The 25,504-nt window shown below is 43.3% G+C and overlaps 1 protein-coding gene across 2 annotated transcripts in view; it reads right to left on the bottom strand.

Annotated features, from left to right (window-relative positions):
• Positions 1-25,504, bottom strand: part of NEK11 (NIMA related kinase 11) — a 203,599-nt gene that overhangs the window by 12,678 nt on the left and 165,417 nt on the right. For both annotated transcript variants that reach the window (XR_015696375.1, XM_087712942.1), the window contains exons 12-14: positions 22,769-22,884; positions 14,643-14,703; positions 10,797-10,884 (exon numbers count right to left, since the gene is read on the bottom strand). Coding sequence is in view for 1 of the 2 variants with exons in the window: in XM_087712942.1 (XP_087569068.1) it covers positions 10,797-10,884; positions 14,643-14,703; positions 22,769-22,884 (265 nt within the window). In the remaining variant the exon portion in view is untranslated. The remainder of the gene's footprint in view (positions 1-10,796; positions 10,885-14,642; positions 14,704-22,768; positions 22,885-25,504) is intronic.

The following is a 25,504-nucleotide window of genomic DNA, read 5'->3' as shown; positions in this document are numbered from 1 at the left end:
TCCTTCCGTCGATCCACAAAACTGGCCACATTGCCCAGGGTTGCTGAGCCTCCCTGCCTGCGCCTTCCTTCCTTCAGCAGCCTGCCGTTTCCCAACCACAACCGCGCCGCCAGCCTCCGCGGCCCGTGCGGCGGGCTGAAGATTGCTACACTGTGACCCAGATGGAGTTCGCCGAGGAGACCGTCAGCCAGACATCCGCGGAGGCGAAGAAAGTCTCTGCTGCCCTTCACCTGGAAGGTCAGCCCTGCCACATGGAGGTGAACTCCGGCTCCTCCCGCTCCCTGCTGTCCTGGTCCACTTTCTCCCGCCTGTGTCCCCGCATCAACCACGACCAGCTGCAGCCAGTGGACACGTCCCTCAGAGGCTACCAGGGGACTCTTATTCCCACCCTGGGTTCCTTCCCCATCTGGGTAGACTATGGGGACTTCCACGGCCACCTGCCAGTCCTGTTGGGGTTAGATTGGTTTCCTCCCCTGGGGTTGTCAATTGGGGGAATCCATCGGGTGGGTGCCTCTTCCTCCTCTTTAGATGACGTCCTCGCGGAATTTGTGGATATTTTTTATGGCCAGCTGAGCTCTTACAAGGGCACCTCCATCTCCCTGAACCTAGATCCCCAGGTTGCACCTATTAGGCTAAAGGCTCGCAGGGGGCCTTTTGCCTTGAGGGCCAAGGTTGATACCGAACTTGATTAGCTGCTGGGGCAGGGTGTCCTGGAGTCTGTCGACCATTCACGCTGGGAGACCCCAATTGTGGTCCCTGTCAAGCCCGACAGGTCGGTCAGGATCTGCACTGGCAGAAGCGGTTGACGTGATGGGCCGGGGTCTTGAAGCCGTTATGGACTGGATGAGGGTTAACAAGCTTGTGCTCAACCCAGAAAAGACCGAGTGGCTGTTGTGTTTCCCTCCCAAAGATTTGGCCAATATTCCAACACTCAGGCTGGGGGGTCAAATTCTACACCCCTCAGAGAGGGTCCGCAACTTGGGAGTCCTCCTGGATCCACAGCTGTCATTCGACCACCATTTAACGGCTGTGACCAGGGGGGCATTCGCCCAGGTACGCCTGGTGCGCCAGTTGCGACCCTACCTGAACCGGGAGGCCCTCACAACAGTCACTCGGGCCCTTGTGATCTCTAGGCTGGAATACTGCAATGTGCTCTACATGGGGCTGCCCTTGAGGAGCATCCGGCGACTTCAGCTAGTGCAGAACGCAGCCGCGCGAGTGATTGCGGGTGCACCCCGATTCACCCGCATAACACCTATCCTCCGCGAGCTGCGCTGGCTACCTGTCGATCTCCGGATGCGCTTCAAGGTGCTATTAATCACCCATAAAGCCCTACATGGCAGTGGATCTGGATACTTGAGAGACCGCCTTCTGCCAATTACCTCCCTACGACCTATAAGATCCCATAGATTAGGCCTCCTCCGCATTCCATCGGCCAGCCAGTGTCGGCTGGCAACCACAAGGAGGAGGGCCTTCTCAGCAGTAGCCCCGACCCTTTGGAACGAGCTCCCCATGGAGATTCGTACCCTCTCCACCGTCCAGGCCTTCCGCACTGCCTTGAAGAACTGGCTCGCCCGTCAGGCCTGGGGATAAGAATCGCTACCCCGCCCGAATGATGAATGGATGTTGCTTACTATTTTATTATATGTTGTTGTCTTAATGTTGTATTCCCCTCCCCCTGGTTTTCTGTGAGCCGCCCTGAGTCCCCTCAGGGAAAAGGGCGGCCTACAAATGCTAATAAAACCTATAAACCTATAAACCAACTACAAGTCAACAATCAACCTTGGCCTCCAGGCAAACCCCTATCCAGTCCCTGTGGTGCAGCACCTGCTCCATTCCTTGGGGCGGGGCTGCATCTTTGCAAAACTGGATATGGCGCAGGCCTACCAGCAGCTCCCGATGGATGACAATGCAGCGGCAGCCCAAACCATCATCACCCATCGCGGGGCTTTTCGTTGTCGCTGCCTCCAATTTGGCATTTCCGTGGCCCCGGGGATCTTCCAGAGCCTTGTGGAGCGCTTGCTCCATGGGCTCCCCGGTGTGGTTCTGTATTTCAATGATGTTCTGATCGCTGCTTCCAGCCACCCAGAACTCATCGAAATGCTCAGGAAGATCCTCCTCCATTTTAGGGGCACGGGTTTGAAATTGAAGCACAGCAAATGAACATTTGCTGTGCCCAGGGTGGAGTTCTTGGGCTTCTTGATCGACGCCCAAGGGATCCACCCTACACCTTCTAAGGTTGCCGCCATCAGGAATGCCCCCACTCCCTCCTCCAAGGCAGAGCTGCAGGCGTTCCTGTGGCTTCTCAACTTTTACGTGCCATTCGTGCCGCATAAGGTGTCACTTGTTGAGCCGCTGCATCAGTTGCTCAACCGATCAGCGGCCTGGCACTGGGGCAGCCACAAAGCGCATGCGTTCGTGGCTGTCAAAGACATGTTTACGTCAGCGGCAGTCTTAGTGCAGTACAGTGACAAGCTGCCACTGACGTTAGCCTGTGACGCCCCCTATGGGGGTGGTCCTGATCCATGTCCTCCCAAATTGCTCGGAGGCCCCCATGGCTTTCTACTCCCGGACACTCTCCTCTGCGGAGTGCAATTACAGCCAGATTGACAAGGAGGCTCTGGCTGCAGTGTCCGGGATTAAGAAATTCCACGACTATCTGTATGGTTGGCACTTTACACTTGTCACGGACCACAAGCCTCTCCTTGGGCTTCTGGCCAGGGACAAGCCGATCCCTCCCATCCTCTGCCCCAGGATGACCCGCTGGATGGAGTTCCTGGTGGCGTATTCCTATACGCTGTTCTACCGTCCTGGCAAGCAGCTAGGGCACGCTGATGCCCTTAGCTGTTGCCCCCTGCCTATCTCCGACCCAGCTCCAGTGCCGTCCTTGTCCGTTCTCTTGATCGTCTCCTCGAGCCATTCCTTCACTGCCGCTGACGTGGCTGCCCACACTAAGGCTGACCCGGTTTTGGCTCAGGTCTGCTCCTGGGTCCTCCGCAGGTGGCCTCTGGGGAAGCTGGCTGACATTTTCCAGCCTTTTAAGGCCCGCCAGGCCGAGCTGTCCTTCCATAGCAGGTGCCTGATTTGGGGAGACCGGGTGGTGATCCCTTCCGTTCTGCGCTCCCAGGTCCTGTCTCTGCTCCACAAGAACCACCCAGGCATAGCGTGCATGAAGGCATTGGCGTGCAGCTATGTCTGGTGGCCCTTGCTGGATGCTGAGATAGCGGCCTGGGTCGGCCGCTGCTCTACCTGTCAGGTCTCCCATCCCACCCCCCCGAGCGGTGCCTACTCGTGAGTGGAAGGCTCTGAGAGGCCCTTGGTCGCACCTCCACATTGATTTCGCCGGCCCCTTCCATGGCCAGACATTCCTGATTGTGGTGGATGCCTACTCTCGCTGGGTGGATCTGGTCCTCATGACCTCCACCTCGGCTGAGAGTACTGTGAGGGCCCTGTGCCAGTTGTTCGCAACCCATGGGTTGCCGGATGTGGTAGTCTCGGACAATGGGCCCCAATTCGCTATATTTAAAGAGCCAGGTAATGTCATTAGTGTTGGGAGATTCATTGGTGAGGTGAGTGCTTGGATGTGGGATGTTCACTGGCATAGTAACTGGAACTGGTAAATTGACATGTGTGATGAGTGTTAATGGAGAAGACATGGACAAAGGGCTGGCTATGGTAACAGGGTACCCTAAAACATTGCCTCTGCTTCTCATATTCATTACAGCAGCTAGAATGTAAGGTGCTGATCGTTCGGTACTTGCCCTCCCAATTGTCAGCCATTGCGCTGTTTCTCCGGGGAAGCAGACGCATCCCAAGCGTGTCCTTTTGGAGCTGGGTGTCCCCCTTTGCAGGTTCCCTGCTTGTCCTGCTCCCCAGGCTGACGCTCCCTGCCCTGCCTCACCCGCCACACATGCCGGTGAAACCTAAGATGGTGATTTTCTTGCAGGTTGCGGCAACTGGGCATCTGGTCATGTGGCTTCTCTTCATGCCATCACCATTGCCTCCTCAATGCTCCAATCCAGAGCCAAAGCAAGCACTTCCTCCTGGAGCTCCACCTATGGATGAAAGGCCAGCAGAAAGTGGTGCTTCTCCACTTCAGTTACCCCATCAGACAGAGCACCCACAAACTGCAGCTGAGGCCAATCACTCGGGGTTGCAGCAGAACAAGCAACCAAAGCCCATCTCCTTCACTGGTGTGCCTGCATCCTCTCCCCCAGTTCTCAAGAGGCACTCACCAGCCCTGGGTGCCTGAGGGAAGCACTGGGTGGCCATTTTGAAAGGGACGGGAGTGGTTTATACAGTGGGCAAGCCATGGGATACAGTCTGAGCCTCCTCAGTCAGGGCACCTCCCTGTGAATTGTTGCCCAGTCTGACCCAGGTGTTTGGAAAAACAGGACTGTGTGGAAAGGAGAAGGGGAGAGGAAGAAGAAGAGGGGCCTGACCCAAGGCCAGCCAGCAGATAACAGCTGCAAGGCTCAGCCATTGTTCTTTCAAGTGAGCTATCCCTTTGCAGCTCTCCAGTTCGTGCCCAAACAGGCAGTTTGGTAGCACTAGTCAGCCGTGTGGGTCCATCGCGCCTTACTCCAATTGGCACGGTGGGTTCAGTTATTGGTGAGAGCAGCCACCACCTCACTCATGCCTTCTCATCCAAGCTGCTGGTGTTGCTCCGGTTCTTTCCACCACAGCCATGCAGACTTTTCTTCCAATACTATCTATGCCTCGGCACTTGCAGTTGCGGGAGCCCAGAACTGCAGTTCCCCTCACTCCAACCAGAAGCCTCTGCTTGAGTCAAGAAGCCAGCAGCTGGGGTGGGAGGAGGCCAAGGATGAATGCAAGGTGACACACTGCTTCTGAGCCAGTCTGGCCAGCAGGTGGGTGAGCGGGAGGGTGCTCTGAGCAATGAGTCCTCTGGTTGTGGGCTGGATGCCTGGCCTGGGGCAGGGGGAAGGGAAAGTGGGTGGAAGTTGCCCAGAGGCCCTGCGGAAGCCAAGAGACAGACCCAAACGGTGGCTGAGCCTCACCATCCATCCCCTAAGGTGGCCCTTCGGCTGAGCGCAGCTGGTACAGAGTGATTTTCCCTCCTCTGTCATTGGCCTTTTCTTCCAATTCCAGCTCGTGGTTCTTGCACTGCTCTACTCACTGTGGCTGCCCACAAAGGGAAGGCCCACACTTGGCTGAAGGTCATGGGCTGGTGGGGGGAACCCATCTAGCAGAGTGGCAATGCAGGCGGCACAGCCTCGTGTTCCCTGAACATTGGCAACCACAGCAGGCAAGGACCAGCACCTGCAGGAAGTCCGGAGAGGGGGTGAGCAGCAGCGGATCTCCTTCCTCTCTGCCACTAGCTGCAGGAGAAAGTGATGAGCAGGTAGGGATTGGGGATCGCAGCCAGTTGGAAAGCTGAACCACTCCCCAGCCCAGAGCAAGGCCCAAAAGGCGCTGAGCATCACCATGCCCACAATCTCCCAAGACAGCCCTTTGGTCCAGCGCAGCCTACCTTCCAGTTGCAGGCCATAGAACTCACACCACTCTGCTCACCATGGCTGCCTGCGAAAGTAAGGCTTGCACTCACCTGGAAGGCAGGGCCCAGTGGCTGGACAGGGTGATGTGAATGGTAGTGCTGCACCAGCCTGGATTAATTGCTTCAGCTGGCCGTATTAGCCCCTGGACTATATGAGGCCCCCTGGGCTAATATATCAATTATATAAAACTATTCTAAGATCTTTCTGGTTAGAGTAAATTGTATGTTGCATATGGCAGCAAATCTGTCTTTTCATCTTCCCTGTCATAGACTTCGTCCATGAAGAAGATGATTTGCCCCAGATCAAATTAGTTCTAACAAATAGACATAGTAATTGATAATTCAAAGATAAAAATATCTGATGCTAGAGATTTGGAGGATCTTGTTTCCACCATTTTCCATATAAGTTATGTAAAGCTACTCAATTGTTTCTCTGCGGAACAAATTTGCCTTTTCATCTTTCCTGCCTCCACATTGTAGGCATTGGTAATTTGTGATTGATAATTATATATCCAGAATTTATATCATATAAAGATTTTCACATCTGCAGCTTTGGCTTTTTTGCATATGCAAAACAGCAGATGAATTTTTGTGTAAGTTGTAATTTTAAGGTTATGTAGTCTGAGCAACATATCTGAATTTTTGTGTCTCCTTGCTTGAGAGGGATCTCAAGCAACTTTTACCACTTTTCTTGCTACATTTGTTAAGTGAATAAGTGCAGTTGTTAAATTAATAACACGGTTGTAAAATGAATCTGGCTTCCCCATTGACTTTGCTTGTTAGAAGTTGCAAAAGATGATCAAATGACCCCAGGACATCATACATATGAACCAGTTGTCAAGCATCTGAATGTAAAGCACGTGACCATGGGTATGCTGCAACAGTCATAGGTTAAAAAATAGTAATGTCAGGTTTTTCAGTGCTGTTGTAACTTTGAACAGTCACTAAATGAAGTTGAGGACTACCTATATTTATTTAGTATATACAATGTCAGGGAAATCTACACATGCTAAACACAATGCAGTTCTGACCACCTAGATCAGGGCTGTCAAACTCCAGCCCGTGGGTCAGATGCACTGGCCACGCCTACACCCAGTTTAGTGAAGGGAAAAAAGCCCCGATATGTCATGTGATGGCGCCGTGACTCGAGTTTGACACCCCTGATCTAGATTGCTAGTTCACTCTGCTTGGCGCTTGCACATCTATCCTTGGTGTGCCACAAGAGGTGAACTAGCTTTACATATTTGTTTCAGATAAGTTATGTGTATCTTAGATATATGTATCTGTTTCAATTAGGGACTTTATTTTCAGGCTTGGGTTTCTACAGTTGCAGCTTTGAACTTTCACATCATCTATGAACACAACAAAAAATGAGTGTTTCTCACTTACCCCATTAGTGAAATTTAAAGATTACAGTCAATTATGTTCAGTTATTCTTTTTTTCTGAATTTTTTACAAATGGTATATTAGATGCACTCATTGCATGTATAAAGTTGTATCTGTATGTATCTTATGAATCTTAAGCAATGATGTTATAGTGGCAGAACAAAGCATCACTAGATGCCTTTCTTCTACTATTCTAAAAGACAATTTTACTTACACTCAGCAGGTAATGATGGAACCTTCTGTGGGATCCTGGCATGCTGCTGAGTGGAAGACACTGGAAGCTAAATAAGAGGAATACAGTACTGTGCTGCAAGATTTTAATTTTTTGAAATGTTATTCCATGAAAGTGTTCTAATTTTTCCCAACTACGTTATTTGAACGTTTAAATTGCACTATAAAGTTCACCATCATTAGCCTCTATCTTATTGTATGTATTCTATGTTTTAAAATGACACGAAATGCTATGTATAGAACCACTTTTTCCTTTTGTGCCTATATTTCTTTTTGCTCCATCAGTGAAAGTGAAGATAAAAATTCTGAGCCTTATGATATCTATATTCAAGCTTTCAAGGATGTCCAAATTCTTACAGTTACCATGGGACCAAGAATAAAGTACAATAAAACAAAATAAAAACTACAAATCTATTGCATCTAGAGGCAGAATCTGTTGATTATAAATAAGAAAATAACAATAAAATGTATATATTACCATCACATAGGAAGTGTATTAACAATATTTCTAAATACCATATACAAACATACAGGTAGTCATCATTTAACAACAATAATTGGTGCCAGAAAATCCAGCATTAAGTGTGACATGGTTATAAGCTGAAAAACTACATGATCATGGAACGTAGTGATGGCAGTTCCTGCAGTCCTGATTGCCATTGTTATATTAATATCACATAGGTTGTTAAGTGAGGAGCTCATCTGACTTAATTTTTTTTAAATAATAATTTTTTTTAATACAATTTGTCACACAAACATCACTAAAATACATTTTTATAAATTAGAGGACTATTTGTAAGACTGTCACCTATGGATGACTTGGTGAATCAGGTCATTCTGTTCTGAAACCCTGTGATAGATTTATCTTGTATCTTTCTTTCAACTAACAGAATAATTAGTTCTAACAATTGAGTTCTGTTTTTTATGTTTTTTTATCCTGATGATATTATTATATTTTGCTTAAACATTTTAAAATAGTATTTTTAACTTTTTAACTTAAAATTACATGTAACAATAAAATTTATAAAACAAGTGAACATAATTCAGTCAGCTCAAACTAATCATATATAAGCTAAATAACACATGCTAATAAACTAAGGTTAAAAATAAATACTAGACAAAGCAAAAAATAAATATATTTTTCTATAACTCATTGAATAATAATACAACTTAAGCAAACCATTGAAGCTTAATTTTTAGAATTAAATTGAGCCCTGAGCAAATCGTTCAAAAGTTTTTCAAGAATCATTATAAAGTATCTGATTAGGAATAACTATTCCATTTTCATTCATATTTTCCAAAAGACGTTTATTGCGCCATTTAAAAAATCAAATGCTTGTAAGAACTATATTCAAATTTAAATTTCCTACCAACAATGTGCAAACATATCTTACCATTTAAACAGTGAACTCTTGCCAGGATTTTAATGGCATCAAGTAATAATTTTCATTCAATAAATTACTAAATTAATGAATAGGCACAAAAGTATAATTTGAAAATATGAAAATAATTCTTTATTATATATCTGAAGCTTTAAAAAGAGATTCTTAAGAGTTATACTGGAACACACACACACACACACACACACACACACACACACACACACACACACACCGAGGGGTGTTAGCGGTGTCTTACTCCCACTGTATTTGTTTCCAGAGAGTAAGTCATCTGTGTACCAAATTTGGTTGAAATTGGTCGAGAGTTATGCTGGAAAATACACACGTACAAAGCCATTTTTATATATATAAATAAAGCATTAACACATTTTTAATGCTTGAGTTAAATCAACATAACCAAGCTATCAGTGTATATACGAATATTGAAGCCTTACTCATTTTTAATTTGTTCTTTCCAACAGACACATCAGTATTTTCACTTATTTCTGAATTATTGAAAAATCACTGTACATCATAATGTTTCTTCAATGGTAAAAAGATAATCTGGACTCCTATTTACCATCTCTATGTTGCATAATTATGGACTAAATATAGAATAAAGCTGAAATGCTCATTACTTATAATGCTGCTTGATTCTGAAAAATTCTTTTTGGCATATAGATATGTGTTCTGACCCCCTCCTCCGTCCAGTAACGAATGCCGAGAGAAGCTTAAATGAGAATGTCCTTTAATAACAAGTTCAGACTCTCGGTGTCTGAAACCCAAGTAAACAAACTGATAAGGACCTTGGCAGCAAGGCCGACAAACTCTGGCAGCAATTCAACCTGCCAAGTTTGTTTCTCTTTAGTCAAAGTGTTCTGCAAGGGTGTGGCACAAGCAGTCTCTTTTATAGTCTGGAGAGGAGCCTAATGACCATCAGCTGAGCGTAATTACCTCCTGTAATTACGTAGTTGTTCTTGACGCTAAATAGCCCTTCGACGGCGTGCATCCCGGAACAACTCACAGTTGGTTTCTGGATCACTCTCCCTTGTCTCCTCCCCACTGATCCAAGGCTCAGGCGCCACCTGGTGGCCAACCAGTCTTTCTGCACCCTGCTTAGAGTCAGAACCCTGTCCAGGGTCCTCCACATCCTCCAGGGCCGACTCATAGGACCCCTTGCGGTCGGAGTCTGGTGGCAGCTTCAACGGCTCCTGCTGGGCCACAACAGATATGGATAGAGGCAATGTGTGTTTTTGATGTTTATCCTATGTGATGTGGTGCTTGCTTTAATCTTAATATAGGTTTGACTGGGAGTGTACTAGGTGCAATCTAAACTGAAAATTGCCTACCAAAATTTTCCAATGGCACTATCCTCATTTATATATTTTATATAGCTTGAAATATTAATATAGATTTTTTTTGGAATTGCTTCCAAATATTTAACAGAACTGGGAAAACGAAGTATACAATATTATTGTACTGTTTCTACAATTATAGGTGAAAATTTTTGATCAGAATTAAAAGGGCCCAGAGATCTTTGTCATGTAACAATAAAATGATTAATGTGCTGCATGTCATATAATTGCATAATTTGCTCTCCTCATATATCTAAAATATATCAGTATCTGTGGATAACCATATCTGGCTTTTGTAGGCCAGGTTTGGAAACACTGTAAGAAGGACTCTGCAAACTTCAGGAAAAACTTTTTTTTGGACCCAGCACATTCACAGCACCTCTTTGCTCCTTATGAAAGCAATCCAGCTTTTTTTTTTGGGGGGGGGGGTTGATCAAATAATGACACTAATTTAAGGAATCAACTGATTCAAGTTAATGAGACTTTAAAGTAAAGGTACTTGTCATTTACACAGAAGCTAGAGAAAGCTTCTTTCATGAATAGCAGATGATAAATTAAGCAAGGATTAGAAATGAATATTTAGAAAAGGATTATTAGTAGAAGAGAATATTTGTATCTCCAGGTTAAATTGAGGTGTCTTTGGTGCTCTCTGAGCTTGAAAACCAAGGAATTGGTATTGATTATTGAATTTGCACCCAGTAACAAGAGCTAATATTATGTTCTCAGAATGAAAAAAGTTCAACTTCAAAAGTTTTGATCCATTATATAATATAATAATGTAACAATTTAATGAATTTACTAAAATATGGGACGTTCACTGAGTATTATTTTGGGTTTTGCTCCATTTTGATTCAAACCAAACTAAAGGTAAAGTAAATACTTCAACATCTTTGATTACTACTGTTAGCATTTAATAAGATGACTTACTCCTTCATATGTCTCAGCTTGGTTGTTGCCATAGTATTATTGAGAGCTCTCAATCTCACAGGAGTCACTTCAGTGAAACTTCTAGTTCCTACAAATAAATGCACAATCTAATCAGCTTGTTGTTGTCTGCATTCTGCAGAACCAAAGCATTATCCAAGGGCAAACAAAAAGTAAGCAGCAATTAACTTTTTCATCTGAAAATGCTGCATTAATTAAAGATAATTAGGGTATTAAATGCATTTTAATATAATTTAATAAGTCCATGAAACACAATTATTTTTAATGGGGTAGAACATCCCCAAGCAACAATGTTTTATAAAAGAGGCTTATATGCATTTCTTACAAATGTATATGTACCTCATTTCCTTCAACAGACATTTATGGAGTCAAGTTGTTTTATGGCCATTATTAGCTTACTACTATTTATTCTTTTTCAACAGTCTTCACCAAGAGTCCAACCAAGAGTCTAGGAATATGATAATATTTCCATGGAAGTTCCAAACAAGATGTTTTTGTCAATTATTACTGAATAATAGCAATAGAGTTCATGCAATGGATACACAGTTTCACAGAACTATATGTCCATGTAAACTATATGTTACATTGCAACTTCAAGCATCTAATATTTCATGAACATTCACATTGATTAATGTTAATGAAGAGAAATAATTTGCTTTAGCATCTTATCTAACACCATCTGCGATTACTAATTAAACCCCAGAGACACTAAATAAAATATATTCTTTGATTGAATAATTTCTTGAAATTATTTCAGTTATTTATTACTGGAAAAAGGTAATAAAAATGAAATTCTTTACATGAAAAGAAACCATAATTTTAACCCCACATAAACAGAAATAAGTGTTTAATACTAACATACTATTACAAAGGTAAGATATCAATTTGGTTACTTAGTCTGAGTCTTAGCTGGAGTTGATGGGATCTCAAGAAGAGAGAGTTTAGAATTTAGTAAACCAAGATCTATGAATCAGCATGTGGAAAGGTGAAGGCAAGGATGTGAATCTAGTAAACTACTGTATTTTTCGGAGTATATGATGCACCTTAGTTTTTGGGGAGGAAAATGGAAGGAAAAAATTCTGCCTATCAGGTATTACAGGCTAGTCCTTAGCCTGGTCAGCTTCAGGGCATTAGTTCACTTGCTGGTTTTGAGGTTGGGGATGGTGGGTATGTGCTTCTAAAGCACAGCTGATTGTCGGAAGGAGCAGCAATTAGAAACGCAGGCAAAGAATGGAAGATCACTTAGCTTGTGTTTAGACTGAAAAACAGCTTCAAGGCAACATTCAGAGTATAAGATGCACCCAAATTTCAGCGTCTTTTAGGAGGGGGAAAAAGTGCATCTTATACTCCAAAAAATATGCTTTATTTTATTTTATTTTATTTCATCTTTAATTTCTTGGCTTATTGCTTCTTTTTTTGCGCACTTTGCATAATACTAATTACTTTGAAACAGAATAATATAATGAGTGTGTACATAGTTTTATATACAAATTTTTGCTCTATATAAGGGATAATATAGTACCAATAAAGGAGAATATTTGAAGCTCAAGATTGAAATGATAGGTTCTAAATGCTGCCTGAGTTTGCTTCTTTCCTTGCAGATCTTTCACTATCCTAACTAAGTAACCTCATCAGTGCTAGTAAGGAGTGCTGTTTGCTGCCAGTTTATATTCTGGTGACTTGTCTATCTGGGTGGGTGGGGAGAGTCTTAGATATGCTTCGATTGGGTTATTTACTGATAGCTCTTTGGCAGTTTCTTGATTGGGGTATTGTTTACTTGATTGTTGGTCTGAAGTTAGTCTTGGAGTTAATCTATGCTAATCTGGGTGCTGATTACTGGTGGAGAGGTCCTTGGGTCTTTATGTTTTCTTTTGGGCTGGTTGACTGTCTCTTTTGTATAGTCTATAGATGATGTTAATGTCTAGCTGTATATTGATGGCTGATTTGTCAGAGTGCCAGGCTTTTAGAAATTTCCTGACATTTTTGGACTTGATCTAGTCTAGGACTGTCATATTTTCCCAATTGAAACTATAGTTAAATCTGTCTATATGTTGTGAAATTACATTTTTTTGTCATGTCTTCTGACTGCCGGATGGTGTTCAGGGATGTGTTCTGTCAGTCTTCTGCTTGTTTGTCCTACATAGTGGTTATTGCCGTTCTTACATTGTATGCTGTAGATGACTCCCGTTTTTTCTTCTGAGGTTGCTGGGTCTTTTGGTTTGCTTAGGACATTTTGAAGGGTTTTAGTTGGCTTGTGTGCTACATTGATTCCATATGGTTGTAGTAGTCTGTTGGTGGTTTCTGAGATATTCTTCATGTATGGTAGTATAATTCTTTTTAGGGTTTGTGTTGGTTGTGCTGTATTGAGTTGAGTGGTCAAGGACTTTTTGATAAAGTTGCATGGGTATCCATTTTGTTGGAATGTGTTGTATAGATGTTCCATTTCCTTTTTCTGCTATTCTGGGTTGCTGCAGTGTGTTTCGGTTTGTTTAAATAAAGTCCTTAATGAAGTGTTGGCTTCATCTTGTGAGATGCCCAAGGTTTTTTGTTAATTTTTTTTGCAATGTTGTATATAGGGGTCTCTAGTAGAGATACAATATGCTAGCTAATGTATTTTGGGGCATCTGTAGAAAAGTAGGAGGATTGATCTGCTGCTTCTCATCTGCTACTGTTCCTTTTTTGTAATTTGGCCTTTCTTAGTGAAGTCACTATGGGTTCTCTTGATTTGGTTGTCTAGTTTTTGTATTCTATTGGTGTTCACAGGGATGTAGGTTTCTTTGTCCTGCAGTATTTTTTTTGCTTTTTGTTGGCATTGTTCTCTGTCCATAATCACTGTGATTTGGCTTTTGTCTGAAGGTTGGATGATGGTCTGGTCCTGTTTTAGGTTTCTGACAGCTACTTTGTCTTCTGTTATAAGTTAATTCTTTTCCTGTCTTCTTCTAATCTCTGGAATGATGCTTTGTCTAATGTTTTATTGGAGCTCTGTGGTGAGTTTGGTGGTTTTAAATGCCCCTTCTAAGGTTGCAAAAAAAAAAATCTAGGTAATAGGCATCACCTGTATTATAGTTAAGTTCTTTTTGTAATATCCTGTGTTCTGCTGTGGGATAATATAGGATATGCTTTTTTTCTCCTTTAAAAACTAGAGTTTTGACCACATAGAAATGAAAAGGAATAATCACCTATTTGGAACTATAGTTTTCCCAGTGTGTTGATGGCTGCCATCAACAAACCAATCAACCAATAGGAAGACACCACATAAATATGACTTACAGAATAGCCCAAAGCCCATATTCCAGTAGGAAGAAGCTCCCTGATATTGGGCATGAGCTTGAAAGTTTGGAAGAATAAATCTCTGGACCCAGTGATCAATCAATATTCAATCTTATTTTAAAAAAAAAACTTCAAATGCCTCCTTTTAAAACAATAGATATGTTCCTGCTGCACTATTAGGAGAGATAAACTGGGCAGACCAAAAGTCAAGATGTTAAATAGGACCTCAGCCATCAACTATAATTTTTCTTTATAGATTCTCCCAATTCTCTGCTCACCCATCCCCAGCTGATGGGTTATGTTGAACAAGGTTAAACCAGAAGTCAACTCCTTTTCTTGAACTCTATCCAAAGTCAACTAACAAGGGAGAGGAAATCTACTAAGTACTGAACTTTTAAGAAGTTCTGTTAGGCTGACTGTTGCACTTACTTCTGGATTAGGATAAAGAACTTCAAGTTTCTTTTACACGCACAAAATATTGGCTCAGCATTTTATGCAACAAGCCAAGAATATCCAATTGTTGGTGTTGTAATCAAACTGAAGAATATGCCATCTTACCTTCAGAATTGATATCTACAATATTTTCCATGTATCTGACCATTGCGTTGATATCACTGTCCTGTCAACCAAAGAAGATAGTGAATTAGTTGTTTCAACAAAAAATACTGAAAATTGGGAACAATGCAATTTATTATTGGATTGTTACAAGTGAGTTACTGAAGATCAATAATGCAAGTTAAGAAAAACATATTGACATAATCAGAAACGGCAATTAAGGGCTGTTCATAACGGGTCTAGAACAACTCGCTGCAGTCAATTCACCATGGCCTATTTGTTGCAGGGCAATTTGCCATGGGACAAGAGTTACATTAATATTGAAGAAATGGTGGAATAGACTAACTCAAAGGAGGGACAAAATGAAATATGAATGACTAAAATTAAAATAACATTTTAATTATTTATTTAAAATAATTGAATTGTTCAATTGTCTTGTGGCAAGTTGGCCATAGCGAGTTGGCTGTAGCAAGTTGTCCCATTCCAATTCCTAACTACTCACAACTGAAAGACATGAGCATGAATAACATAACATAGGCTGAAGCTGCCTCAGTTTCCCCAACTAGAGCAGTAATTATATAAACATATCCCAGCTTCCTAAACTATTAAAACATTTTCTTTTTTTATTAATTTTTAATTACTTTTCCAAATGTTAAATATATACATTCCATCTTTCCTTAAGCAGTGGGTTGTCTGAGTACAAATATTACTATGCAACATCCTTCCACAAATGATAATACATTTAACAATTAAATATTATAATGCTCTTCCTTTCTTTCATTAACATGTGTTCCAATAAAAATACCAAAATAACATTAAACATGAACAAATACCAAAATAACATTAAACATGCTACTCACCATCCATAAAGCCCTCCATGGTAGTGGATCTGCATACTTGAGAGACTGCCTCCTGCCAATTACCTCCCTGCGACCTATAAGATCACATAGATTGGGCCTCCTCCGAATACCATCTGCCAGTCAGTGCCGACTGGCAACTACACGGAGGAGGGCCTTTTCAGTAGCAGCTCCGACCCTTTGGAACGATCTCCCCGTGGAGATTCGTACCCTCACCACCGTCCAGACCTTCCACACAGCCCTCAAGACCTGGCTATCCCGTCAGGTCTGGGGATAAGATCACAATCTGTCCCCACCCGAATGAAGAATGAATGTTGTGTACTATTTTACTCTTATGTATTGTTTTATGTTTATTGTTTATACCCCCCCTCCCTATTTTATGTAAGCCGCCCTGAGTCCCCGCGGGGAAAAGGGTGGCCTATAAATATTAATAAAATATCTAAAAAAAAATATCTAAATGATTATTCTCATTATAGTAGTACTAACAATTGTCATTTTATTCTCATTTTTATCTTAATATATTTTCTGTTTCTCTTTTAATCTTCTTCTCCTCCCCCCTTTCCTTTCCTTTTATTTCCAATTTCCTTTTTTATTCTTTAACCATTGATAAAACACTTCCCATATCAAGCAGTAATCAGTTTGTTTTTTCTCCTTAATTGCTAATGTTAATCTATTCATTTCTGTACATTTTAATATTTTCCTAATTATCTTCTTGTCAGTAGGAATCTCTTCGCTTTTCCAATGTTGTGCAAATACAATTCTAGCTGCAGTTAATACATGAATAATTAAATATGTATTCTCTTTACTATTAAAATATTTTCTAGTAAGCCAAGATTTTGTCAAAATACCAAAATCTGTAGATGATACTATAGTGTAAGCTTTGTTACTTCCTTATTTGAATATCATCCAATATAAAGTACAAAAGGGCAGTTTTTTCATTAGCCCCTTCACCCCTCCTGCTCTCCCACCCAAGGGCAACCATATTGTCAAGTATCTGTTAATTTGGAAAGACAGGAGGAAGAAGTCTAGACTTTAAATCTCAGACTACAGACATTTAAATTTCTAGTATCTTTGCCCTGGAAATAGGCAATCAGTTGTGCATTTCTGCTTTACTGTTTCTTTTACTGTTTTCTGCAGTAAAAATTCTAATCTAGACAAGTCAAATCTGGGAGTCATTTCTTTCTGAAATTGCCTTTTTTCATCTTACTCTCTAACATTCTTTTTCCCCATCTCTTCAAGGAACAGGATACTGGGAAAGAAATTTAAGTTTGCTTTTGAAATAAGGCCAAAAGCCAATCAACATTAAGTCAGCCTATCATTCTACAATTGTTGGTTGTATTGCCCTGCTTTAGTGAAAGAATGATTTATTTGATTGACTAATTGATTATGTGCCATCAAGTCAGGATGGGTTCTTAATGACCACATAGTTAAATTTAAAACTAAATACAAATTTACTTGTAATTGATTTGATGGAAGAAATTGAAAGTTTTGCTTAACTTTTCTAGTCAACTGAATCTCAAAGTACATAAATTAGGTCAGAGTCTGATTTTTTTAAAGTAATTAGAAATATTGCTGTATTTAATATTTACCTATTTACTTATTCAAAGCAGAAGTGGTATTCAGCCGGTTCTGACTGGTTCTGGTGAACTCATAGCAGAAATTTTGAGTAGTTTGGAGAACCGGCAAATGCCACCTCGGGCTGGTTCCGCCCCCATCTATTTGCTGCCTCTAGAGTCCCAGCTGATCACTTGGGTCTTCTTTTGTTGCCCTGCACAGGAGAACGGAGCTGGAAAGCAGGTTGGTGGGGTGGGGATGGAATGGGGATTTTGCAGTTTTCTTCCCCTGGAGTGGGGTGGGGATGGAGATTTTGCAGTATCCTTCCCCCAGATGTCAACGTCTAAAGCGTTTCCATGACTACTATCAACTTGAGAAGGGGGGGGAATGCCATGCATACTTTTGACCAGAGTAAAAAGTCTCATATTTCTGTAACTGGGATGTGAATGCGCATGTCCAGAACCCTGCCCTAACGTCCTGTTAGAGAATGTGACTGATGACTTCAGGCAGAGGGGAGGGGACACAGGGGTAAAATTCAAACGCCATTAAGTGGGATTTAGTTTTGGCTCCACAGAAGTCCGTGCCAAGATGTTAGTCCTAATAAATGAATGGTGTTTTTTTTAACTTTGTCTCGAGGCTCGTAAATTAATTAGGTCAACTCTTGGAAACTTCAGAGAGAGCCGAAACTGACTTTTAAAAATCTATTAAGATTTCTGGGTTTCCTGAATCCCGGGCTCTCCAAGCACTCCCCCAATATTTGGGGTGCTTGGAGGGAAAATCAGGCAACAGGAGGTTGAAGAAAAAGACTGATTACAACTGGAGGTATGCAGCAATGCCAAGCAGTGATGTCTTCCCCAGCAGCAGAAGCAAGAAAAGATGAATACTTTTGGAAATCAACCCTTAAAACAGCTGACCTGGAATTCCCCTGTCCTAGTCCCCAGATACAGGGAAGGGTCTCAAGCAAGCTGGCAAAGGTGGACTGGAGGTGGGACTGGAAACAAGCCAGGCTCCCAAAGCCCCAGATGGAATCCCTAGGGAGTGCAATAGAGCAAATGAAGGAGGATCTTGACCAGGCCACCCTTGCTGATGGGGGCCATTGTGCCATCCAAAAGAGAGGGGAGGGACATCTGATCCTGTTGAGGGGAGGAGATGCAGACTGGAGCACAGCCCCTCCCCCTCCTGATAAAAGGAGCCCAAAATGGCAATCAGTGCCTCTCCCACTCAGCAGGCAGGCTGCCAAGAGCAGACAACCCCCTCCCTCTCTCTGAACTAGGGGTGAAGAAGATGGCCAGCCATATCAGGCGCAAGCATACAGAGGCTGACAGGAGGTTGGAGGAGTAGGGCTGAACGACCCGCCCCAATTCAGGGGAAAGTTTGACGGAGACTCAGACGAGCTAGCTCTATTTCTTGATTCAGCTGATATCCACCTAGAATGCTATGGGCACCTGTACCCATCCCCCAGAACCATGATGAATGCCATCGCAGAGAGTCTAGAAGGAGAAGCAAGGGAATGGCTAGCAGCCCTCCACAAGAGGAGAGCCCCCCAACTGCAAGACATAGATGACTTCCTGAGACTGCTAGAGGCCAGGTTTGAGGAGGGGGAGGAGGACCCATATGTGGAAGAGGAACTCAGCAAACTAAAGCAGAGGGGCCACCCCATCAAAGAGCACATCCGTGAATTTAGGAGGGTCATAGGAAGGCTACCCCCTTTACCAGAGCGACTGCTGGTGCATTTCTTCAGAACAAGCCTGGACAAGCAAATTGCCCAGGTAACCGCATACCGCGACATCCCAAATCAACTCTCTGAGTGGTTCTGGGTGGAAACAAAATTCGACAGTGGGCTGTGTGCCAACGACATGAGAAAGCAACTGGACACAAAAGACAGATGTCAACCTGACCTGAAACCACCCAGCCGGCGGGGAACCACAGGACCACAGCAGACCCTGAGACCAGCCCTCCCTCGAAGTCCGCTGAAATGCTACAGATGTGGTGGGATGGGCCACATGGCAGCTACATGCCCAACCCAAGCCCTAAAACCAAGGCCAGACCCACTGCCCAGGGCATGACCAGAACGAGGCCCCAAATGGACCACCAACAGGTCCAGGAAAACCCTCCAGGCTGCAGATGCCCCTTCCCCCCAGGCAAAAGTGATGGAACTCCAGGCAACGACAACCAGTTGCCTGAACCATATGACAGCGAGGATGAGGGAGAAAATGACAATGGTGAGAGAACCAATTCACCCTTTCCTTTTTCCAATATGCCTCACAGCCCCAAAAACTGGAAACCAAGGGGATTTTCAAGCCCTAATAGACTCAGGCTGCACAAGGTGCTTGATTAATCTAACCACAGTCCTGAAACTGGGGATCAGAGCAAAAAGACTGGCCCACCTGATCTGGTTCGAGCAGGTTGACGGGTACCTAATGGGAAGAGCCTATGCCACCCACCTGACTGAACCAGTGAGGCTAGAGCTAGTGGATCACTTGGAAGTAATTCGACTCATAATAGCCCCCAAAATGACAGACACAGTCATAATGGGACTTTTCTGGCTAGACAAGTGGGGATCGACCATCTGGTGGCAAGGGGGTATCCGTAGACCTAGGATATCAAGGGGCCCCCAACCTTCCCACACCAGCAAGCAGAAATACCACCCATGCTGGAACACCCCCCCCCCAAAGAGCCCACAAGAACAACTGGCAACCACATCTGACAAAACCCCAAAGGCCGAACTGATTCTGATGGCATATCAGGACCTTGCAGAAGTATTCAGAGAGGCCAAGTGCGATGTTGTGCCTCCCCACCGGGAGACAGACTGTGCCATCGAAATCATCCCTGGGGGAAAACTACCCAAGCCCAAACTGTACACCATGACACCATGAAATGCAAGAGATGTGCAAATACATAGACAAAAACCTAGCAAGGGGGTTCATTGAGCCAACCAAGCCATGGGTCGCAGCGCCAGTCCTCTTCAAAGAAAAAAAAAGATGGAACTATGAGGTTGTGTGTGGACTTTTGAGGGATAAATGGTGTGTGCGTACACAACCTATACCCTCTCCCCTCATGAAGGACATACTATCTCATCTGGTCAAGGGAAACGTCTTCACCAAACTAGACCTCAGAGAAGCATACTACCGAGTATGTATCAGAGAGTGAGTGGAAAACAGCATTCAACTGCCCCCTAGGGAGCTTTCAATTCAAAGTGATGCCTTTCGGACTGTGAAAGCTGTAAAAGATGCTTTGCATTTTCTCAACATAAGGTTGAGTAGGGGCCCCCAGCAGTATTCATCCAGTTAATAAACAAGGTGTTGCACGAGCACCTCTACAAGGGGGTCCTTGTCTACCTAGATGACATCCTTATCTACACTGAGACGATGGATGATCATGTACCCCTGGTCCGCCCAGTACTGGAAAAACTTCTGGCAGCCAACTTGTACCTCAAGGTATGAAAATGTGAATTTCACCATGCACGGTTAGACTACCTGGGTTACCGAGTGTCAAATGGGGGAATAGAGGTGGACCCAGCCAAAGTGCAACCCCCTAGCAGCTACAAAGTTTCCTAGGTTTCGCGAACTTCTACAGGCAATTCATCCCCTCCTTTGCAAAAATTGCCAAACCCCAAACAGATCTCCTGAAGACAGGGGACCCAGGAACGAAACCCCATCTGGGACAACCTCTATAGTGGGACCTAACCTGCAAAGAGGTGTTCAAAACACTAAAAGAAATGTTTGCAAAGGAGCCAGTGCTGAAGCATTCTGACCCTGAGCAATCTTTCATGATCTAGGCAGACGCCAGATGGCAGTGGGAGCGGTGCTACTCCAAAGAAACAACCAAGGAGCGAGCACCTCTACAAGGGGGTCCTTGTCTACCTAGATGACATCCTTATCTACACTGAGACGATGGATGATCATGTACCCCTGGTCCGCCCAGTACTGGAAAAACTTCTGGCAGCCAACTTGTACCTCAAGGTATGAAAATGTGAATTTCACCATGCACGGTTAGACTACCTGGGTTACCGAGTGTCAAATGGGGGAATAGAGGTGGACCCAGCCAAAGTGCAACCCCCTAGCAGCTACAAAGTTTCCTAGGTTTCGCGAACTTCTACAGGCAATTCATCCCCTCCTTTGCAAAAATTGCCAAACCCCAAACAGATCTCCTGAAGACAGGGGACCCAGGAACGAAACCCCATCTGGGACAACCTCTATAGTGGGACCTAACCTGCAAAGAGGTGTTCAAAACACTAAAAGAAATGTTTGCAAAGGAGCCAGTGCTGAAGCATTCTGACCCTGAGCAATCTTTCATGATCTAGGCAGACGCCAGATGGCAGTGGGAGCGGTGCTACTCCAAAGAAACAACCAAGGAAACTTACAACCCTGCGCCTACACCTCCTGCAAGCTCACAGACACAGAGAGATGATGGGCTGCTTGGGAAAAGGAGGCTTTCGCAATGAGATGGGCACTGCTAATATGGAGACACCTGTTGGAAGGGGGGCAGAAACCGTTCAAAGTCTGGACCGACTACAAAAATCTGGAGGTGCTTAGGACCCATGGAAACTATCACCCAAACAAGTCCGATGGGCTCAATACTTCAACCATTTTGATTTTGTTTTAAAGCACATTCCAGGGACGATAGTAGGCTGAAGAGAAGTTGGCTTTGGGTTTGTGGTCTAACAACTCCTGAAAAGTACCACTTTTACTCTAATAGAGTTGAACTCTAATCTTTACATGTGATCTGAATCTAAGGGCCTATCTAAATATTTCTGTTCAATGAACAGGTGACAACTGTGGCTACGAGGATTTTTGCACCAGACTTTTGACTTATTCATTGACAATAACCTTGGATGACTATGCTCTCAGTCTTGGATGCCCTAGTCCAGGGGTCAGCAACCTGTGGCTCTGGAGCCAAATGTGGCTCTTTCATCCCTTTGCTGCAACTCCCTGTCACTCAAAATATGCATCACAACTGCCAATGTGTGATACCTTCCAGCATGTGATTTATTGAGCTTTTCTACACCTGGTAGGCCAACCATGGATAAAGAAAAGAAAAGTTTCAGAAGAAAACAGACCGTTTAATTCAACTACATATGTTAGTTCTGTGGTCGCTTAGGAAATAGTCAGGCACGAGGAAGATTTTGTGACTCCTGGTGTTTTCTTTTCTGTGGGAAAGGGGTCCAAATGGCTCTGAGTGTTTAAGGTTGCTGACCCTGTCCTAATCATCCTTCATCTGGCTTACTATAATATGTTCTACATGGGGCTACCCTTGAAGCAACATCTATAGCAGTGATGGTGAACCTTTTTGTAAAGATGTTGCAAAATTGTGTGCATGCGACCACATCCACAATTCAATAAGCCCCACCAACCTGCACATGCATGCACAACACACACACCCATGCAGGGGGAGTTTTTTGCCCTACCCAGGCTCCGGAGGCTTTCCTGAAGACTGGAGAGGGTGTGCCAGCAAATACGGCTCCTTGTGCCACCTGTGATATAAGTGCCATAGGTTCGCCATCAAGGATCTATAGTATATCTCAGTGATGCTGATGCTTTGCACTTAATATTGGTTTGCTTTTAGGTGTGATTCAAGGTGCTGGTTGTCAAGGTGCTATGTTATACTACATGGCCCCAGTTCTAATAATCTTTCATTTTGTGTAAATTCACTATATAATGGTTCTTTTAATTCAGCAGTTATTTAGAGTAAATATACTTATGGATATATTTTACATACTGTCTGTGATGCATTCTTTTCTTCCTGTTCCCTATCCGATTCTTCACTTGTTTCTGAACAGGAATCAAATGGATCATTATAATATTCTTCTGCAGTAAGTGGATCCTCTGGGATCTCTGCAATAAAAGCAGACTTAATTTGTGAATGACAATAAATTTTAATGCAACTTACAACCAAAACAGGGACAACCAATTCATTGCTAAGTGAGAAATCATGTAATTATGACTTGCAACCTTCCATACTGCCTTCCCCATTGACTTTCCTTGTTGAAATCCTGAATGGAAAAATTCTAGTTGGTGATGCTATAACTATGAGGTGCTCTGACTGTTGAAAGTGTAAGGGCCAGTCATAAGTTACTTTTTTCAGTAGCATCATAACTTTGAACAGTTGTTAAATAAATGGTGGTAAGTCAAGGATTTTACTTTTGAATAAAAGTGTAGGGTTAGGGTTAGGATTAAGGTGTCATTCTTTACAAATAATTATAGTCAATTATAGTTTTAGCAGAAAGCATTTCAGCTCCCAAGTCAGGACATTTCTCCCTATTCCCTCTATTTATTGTTCCCAATCCCCATAAAAACATGTTCTTGAGGGTAGCATTTAGCATGAGAAGCTGTAGAGATAAACAGAAATCAGCTACTTCAGTTTACATGACTATAAATGCTTAATTCAGACCAAAATGTTGACTACATTCAATTTTCAAAAACTGATAAAGGAATTCAAAATACACATGCAAAATGTATCACATTTACCTGGTAGAAATATATCCTTGATCTTAACACGAATCCCTTCACAAAGGAAGACTAGATAGAAAACATTGACGGGGCATTGGAGGAACATGTGCCTGGGCAAATCTAAAAGGTCCTTCCCATTTTGAAGGTAAATTAATAGAGCTAATAGAGCTTGTCTTTTAAATACAATATAATGTATTTATATTATTTGTATTTGTATTTGTATTTGTATTTGTATTTGTATTTGCCTTTATTTGTATGCCGCCCTTTTCCCTGAAGGGACTCAGGGCGGCTCACAATTCAAAAGGGAGGGGGAAAACGACAGACAGTAAACAATACAACATATTAAAAGAGAAAAAACGCAACAATCACACCATTCGAGTGGGGCTATAATCTTAGCCCCAGGCCAGCCGGGACAGCCAGATCTTTACAGCAGCGCGGAAGGATTGGAGGGTGGTGAGGGTCCGAATCTCCACGGGGAGTTCGTTCCAAAGGGACGGAGCAGCCACCGAGAAGGCCCTCCTCCGGGTAGTTGCCAGTTTGCACTGGCTGGAAGATGGAATTCGGAGGAGGCCTAATCGATGCGATCGAATGGGTCTGGTGGAGGTGATTGGCAGTAGGCGGTCTCTCAAGTACCCAGGCCCACTACCATGTAGGGCTTTATAGGTGATAAGTAGCACCTTGAAGCGCACCCGGAGATCCACAGGTAGCCAGTGCAGCTCGCGGAGGATAGGTGTTACGTGGGTGAACCGAGGTGCACCCACTATCGCTCGCGCGGCCACGTTCTGGACTAGCTGGAGTCGCCGAATGCTCTTCAAGGGCAGCCCCATGTAGAGCACATTGCAATATTCCAGCCTAGAGGTCACAAGGGCACGAGTGACTGTTGTGAGGGCCTCCCGGTTCAGGTAGGGACGCAACTGGTGTACCAGGCGAACCTGGGCAAATGCCCCCCTGGTCACAGCTGACAAATGATGTTCGAAGGTCAGCTGTGGATCCAGGAGGACCCCCAAGTTGCGAACCCTGTCTGAGGGGCGTATAATTTGACCCCCCAGCCTGAGAGATGGAGTACTTGGCCAATTCTTGGGAGGGAAACACAACAGCCACTCGGTCTTTTCTGGATTGAGAACAAGCTTGTTGACCCCCATCCAGTCTTTAACAGCATCCAGCCCCTGGCTCATCACATCCATCGCTTCATTGAGTTGGCACGGGGCGGACAGATACAATTGAGTATCGTCCGCGTATTGATGGTACTTTATCCCGTGCCGTCGAATGATCTCACCCAGCGGTTTCATGTAGATGTTGAAAAGAAGGGGGGACAGGGCTGAACCCTGAGGCATATAATATATTGGCAAATGAATAGAATTTAATACATTTTTAGTGATTCTGATCAGGCAACATGCCCGAAAATGTTTATTTCTGAGAGTTGTCATGCAACAAGCTTGACATTATTTGCTTTTCTGAAAACAGTTTAAGGAGAATATATCCTATAGCTCTTGCATTTATTCTTTATTCTTGGGCATATTTTGCATTTAATAAAAACTGCCACATACAATATACAACCCAGAGCAACAGTGGACTGCTCAGTTTAGCCAAGTATTTCATTTTTATGAACCATGATCATTGGACACATCCCTATTTAAAGTGAAAATGAGAAAATTATAACATCGTTTGAAGCAAAAACATAGCTTTAGTACTAGACCTCCAGCATACTTGTGTTGCTGCTGAGAACTAATGGTTACAGATGGTTGCTGTAAACTGAAGCTCATTTCCTACAAATCTCTTCCTTTGTTTTGACCTAGCAACATTGGAGTTTAATAATTTCAATTTTTTTCTTAAGTAATGCTTTGTTGAATCATTTTCAGAAATGTTAATTTTCCAAATGTTACAGCAAGCTTGTTGCTTCTCACTATAGATATGTCATTGTCATTACAATTCCAATTAGCAGTAAAAGCCTATAATAATGTGAAAAAAGCCTACAATAATGTGAAAAAAATGGATGTCATTTCCT

The sequence above is a fragment of the Thamnophis sirtalis genome, unplaced genomic scaffold, assembly GCF_051295495.1.
Source record: "Thamnophis sirtalis isolate CommonGarterSnake01/CBP01778 unplaced genomic scaffold, rThaSir2_p1.2 scaffold_4, whole genome shotgun sequence".
Classification (NCBI taxonomy): Eukaryota; Metazoa; Chordata; class Lepidosauria; order Squamata; family Natricidae; genus Thamnophis; species Thamnophis sirtalis.
The sequence above is the reverse complement of the archived record's forward strand: the minus strand, read 5'-3'. Positions and strand labels throughout refer to the sequence as shown.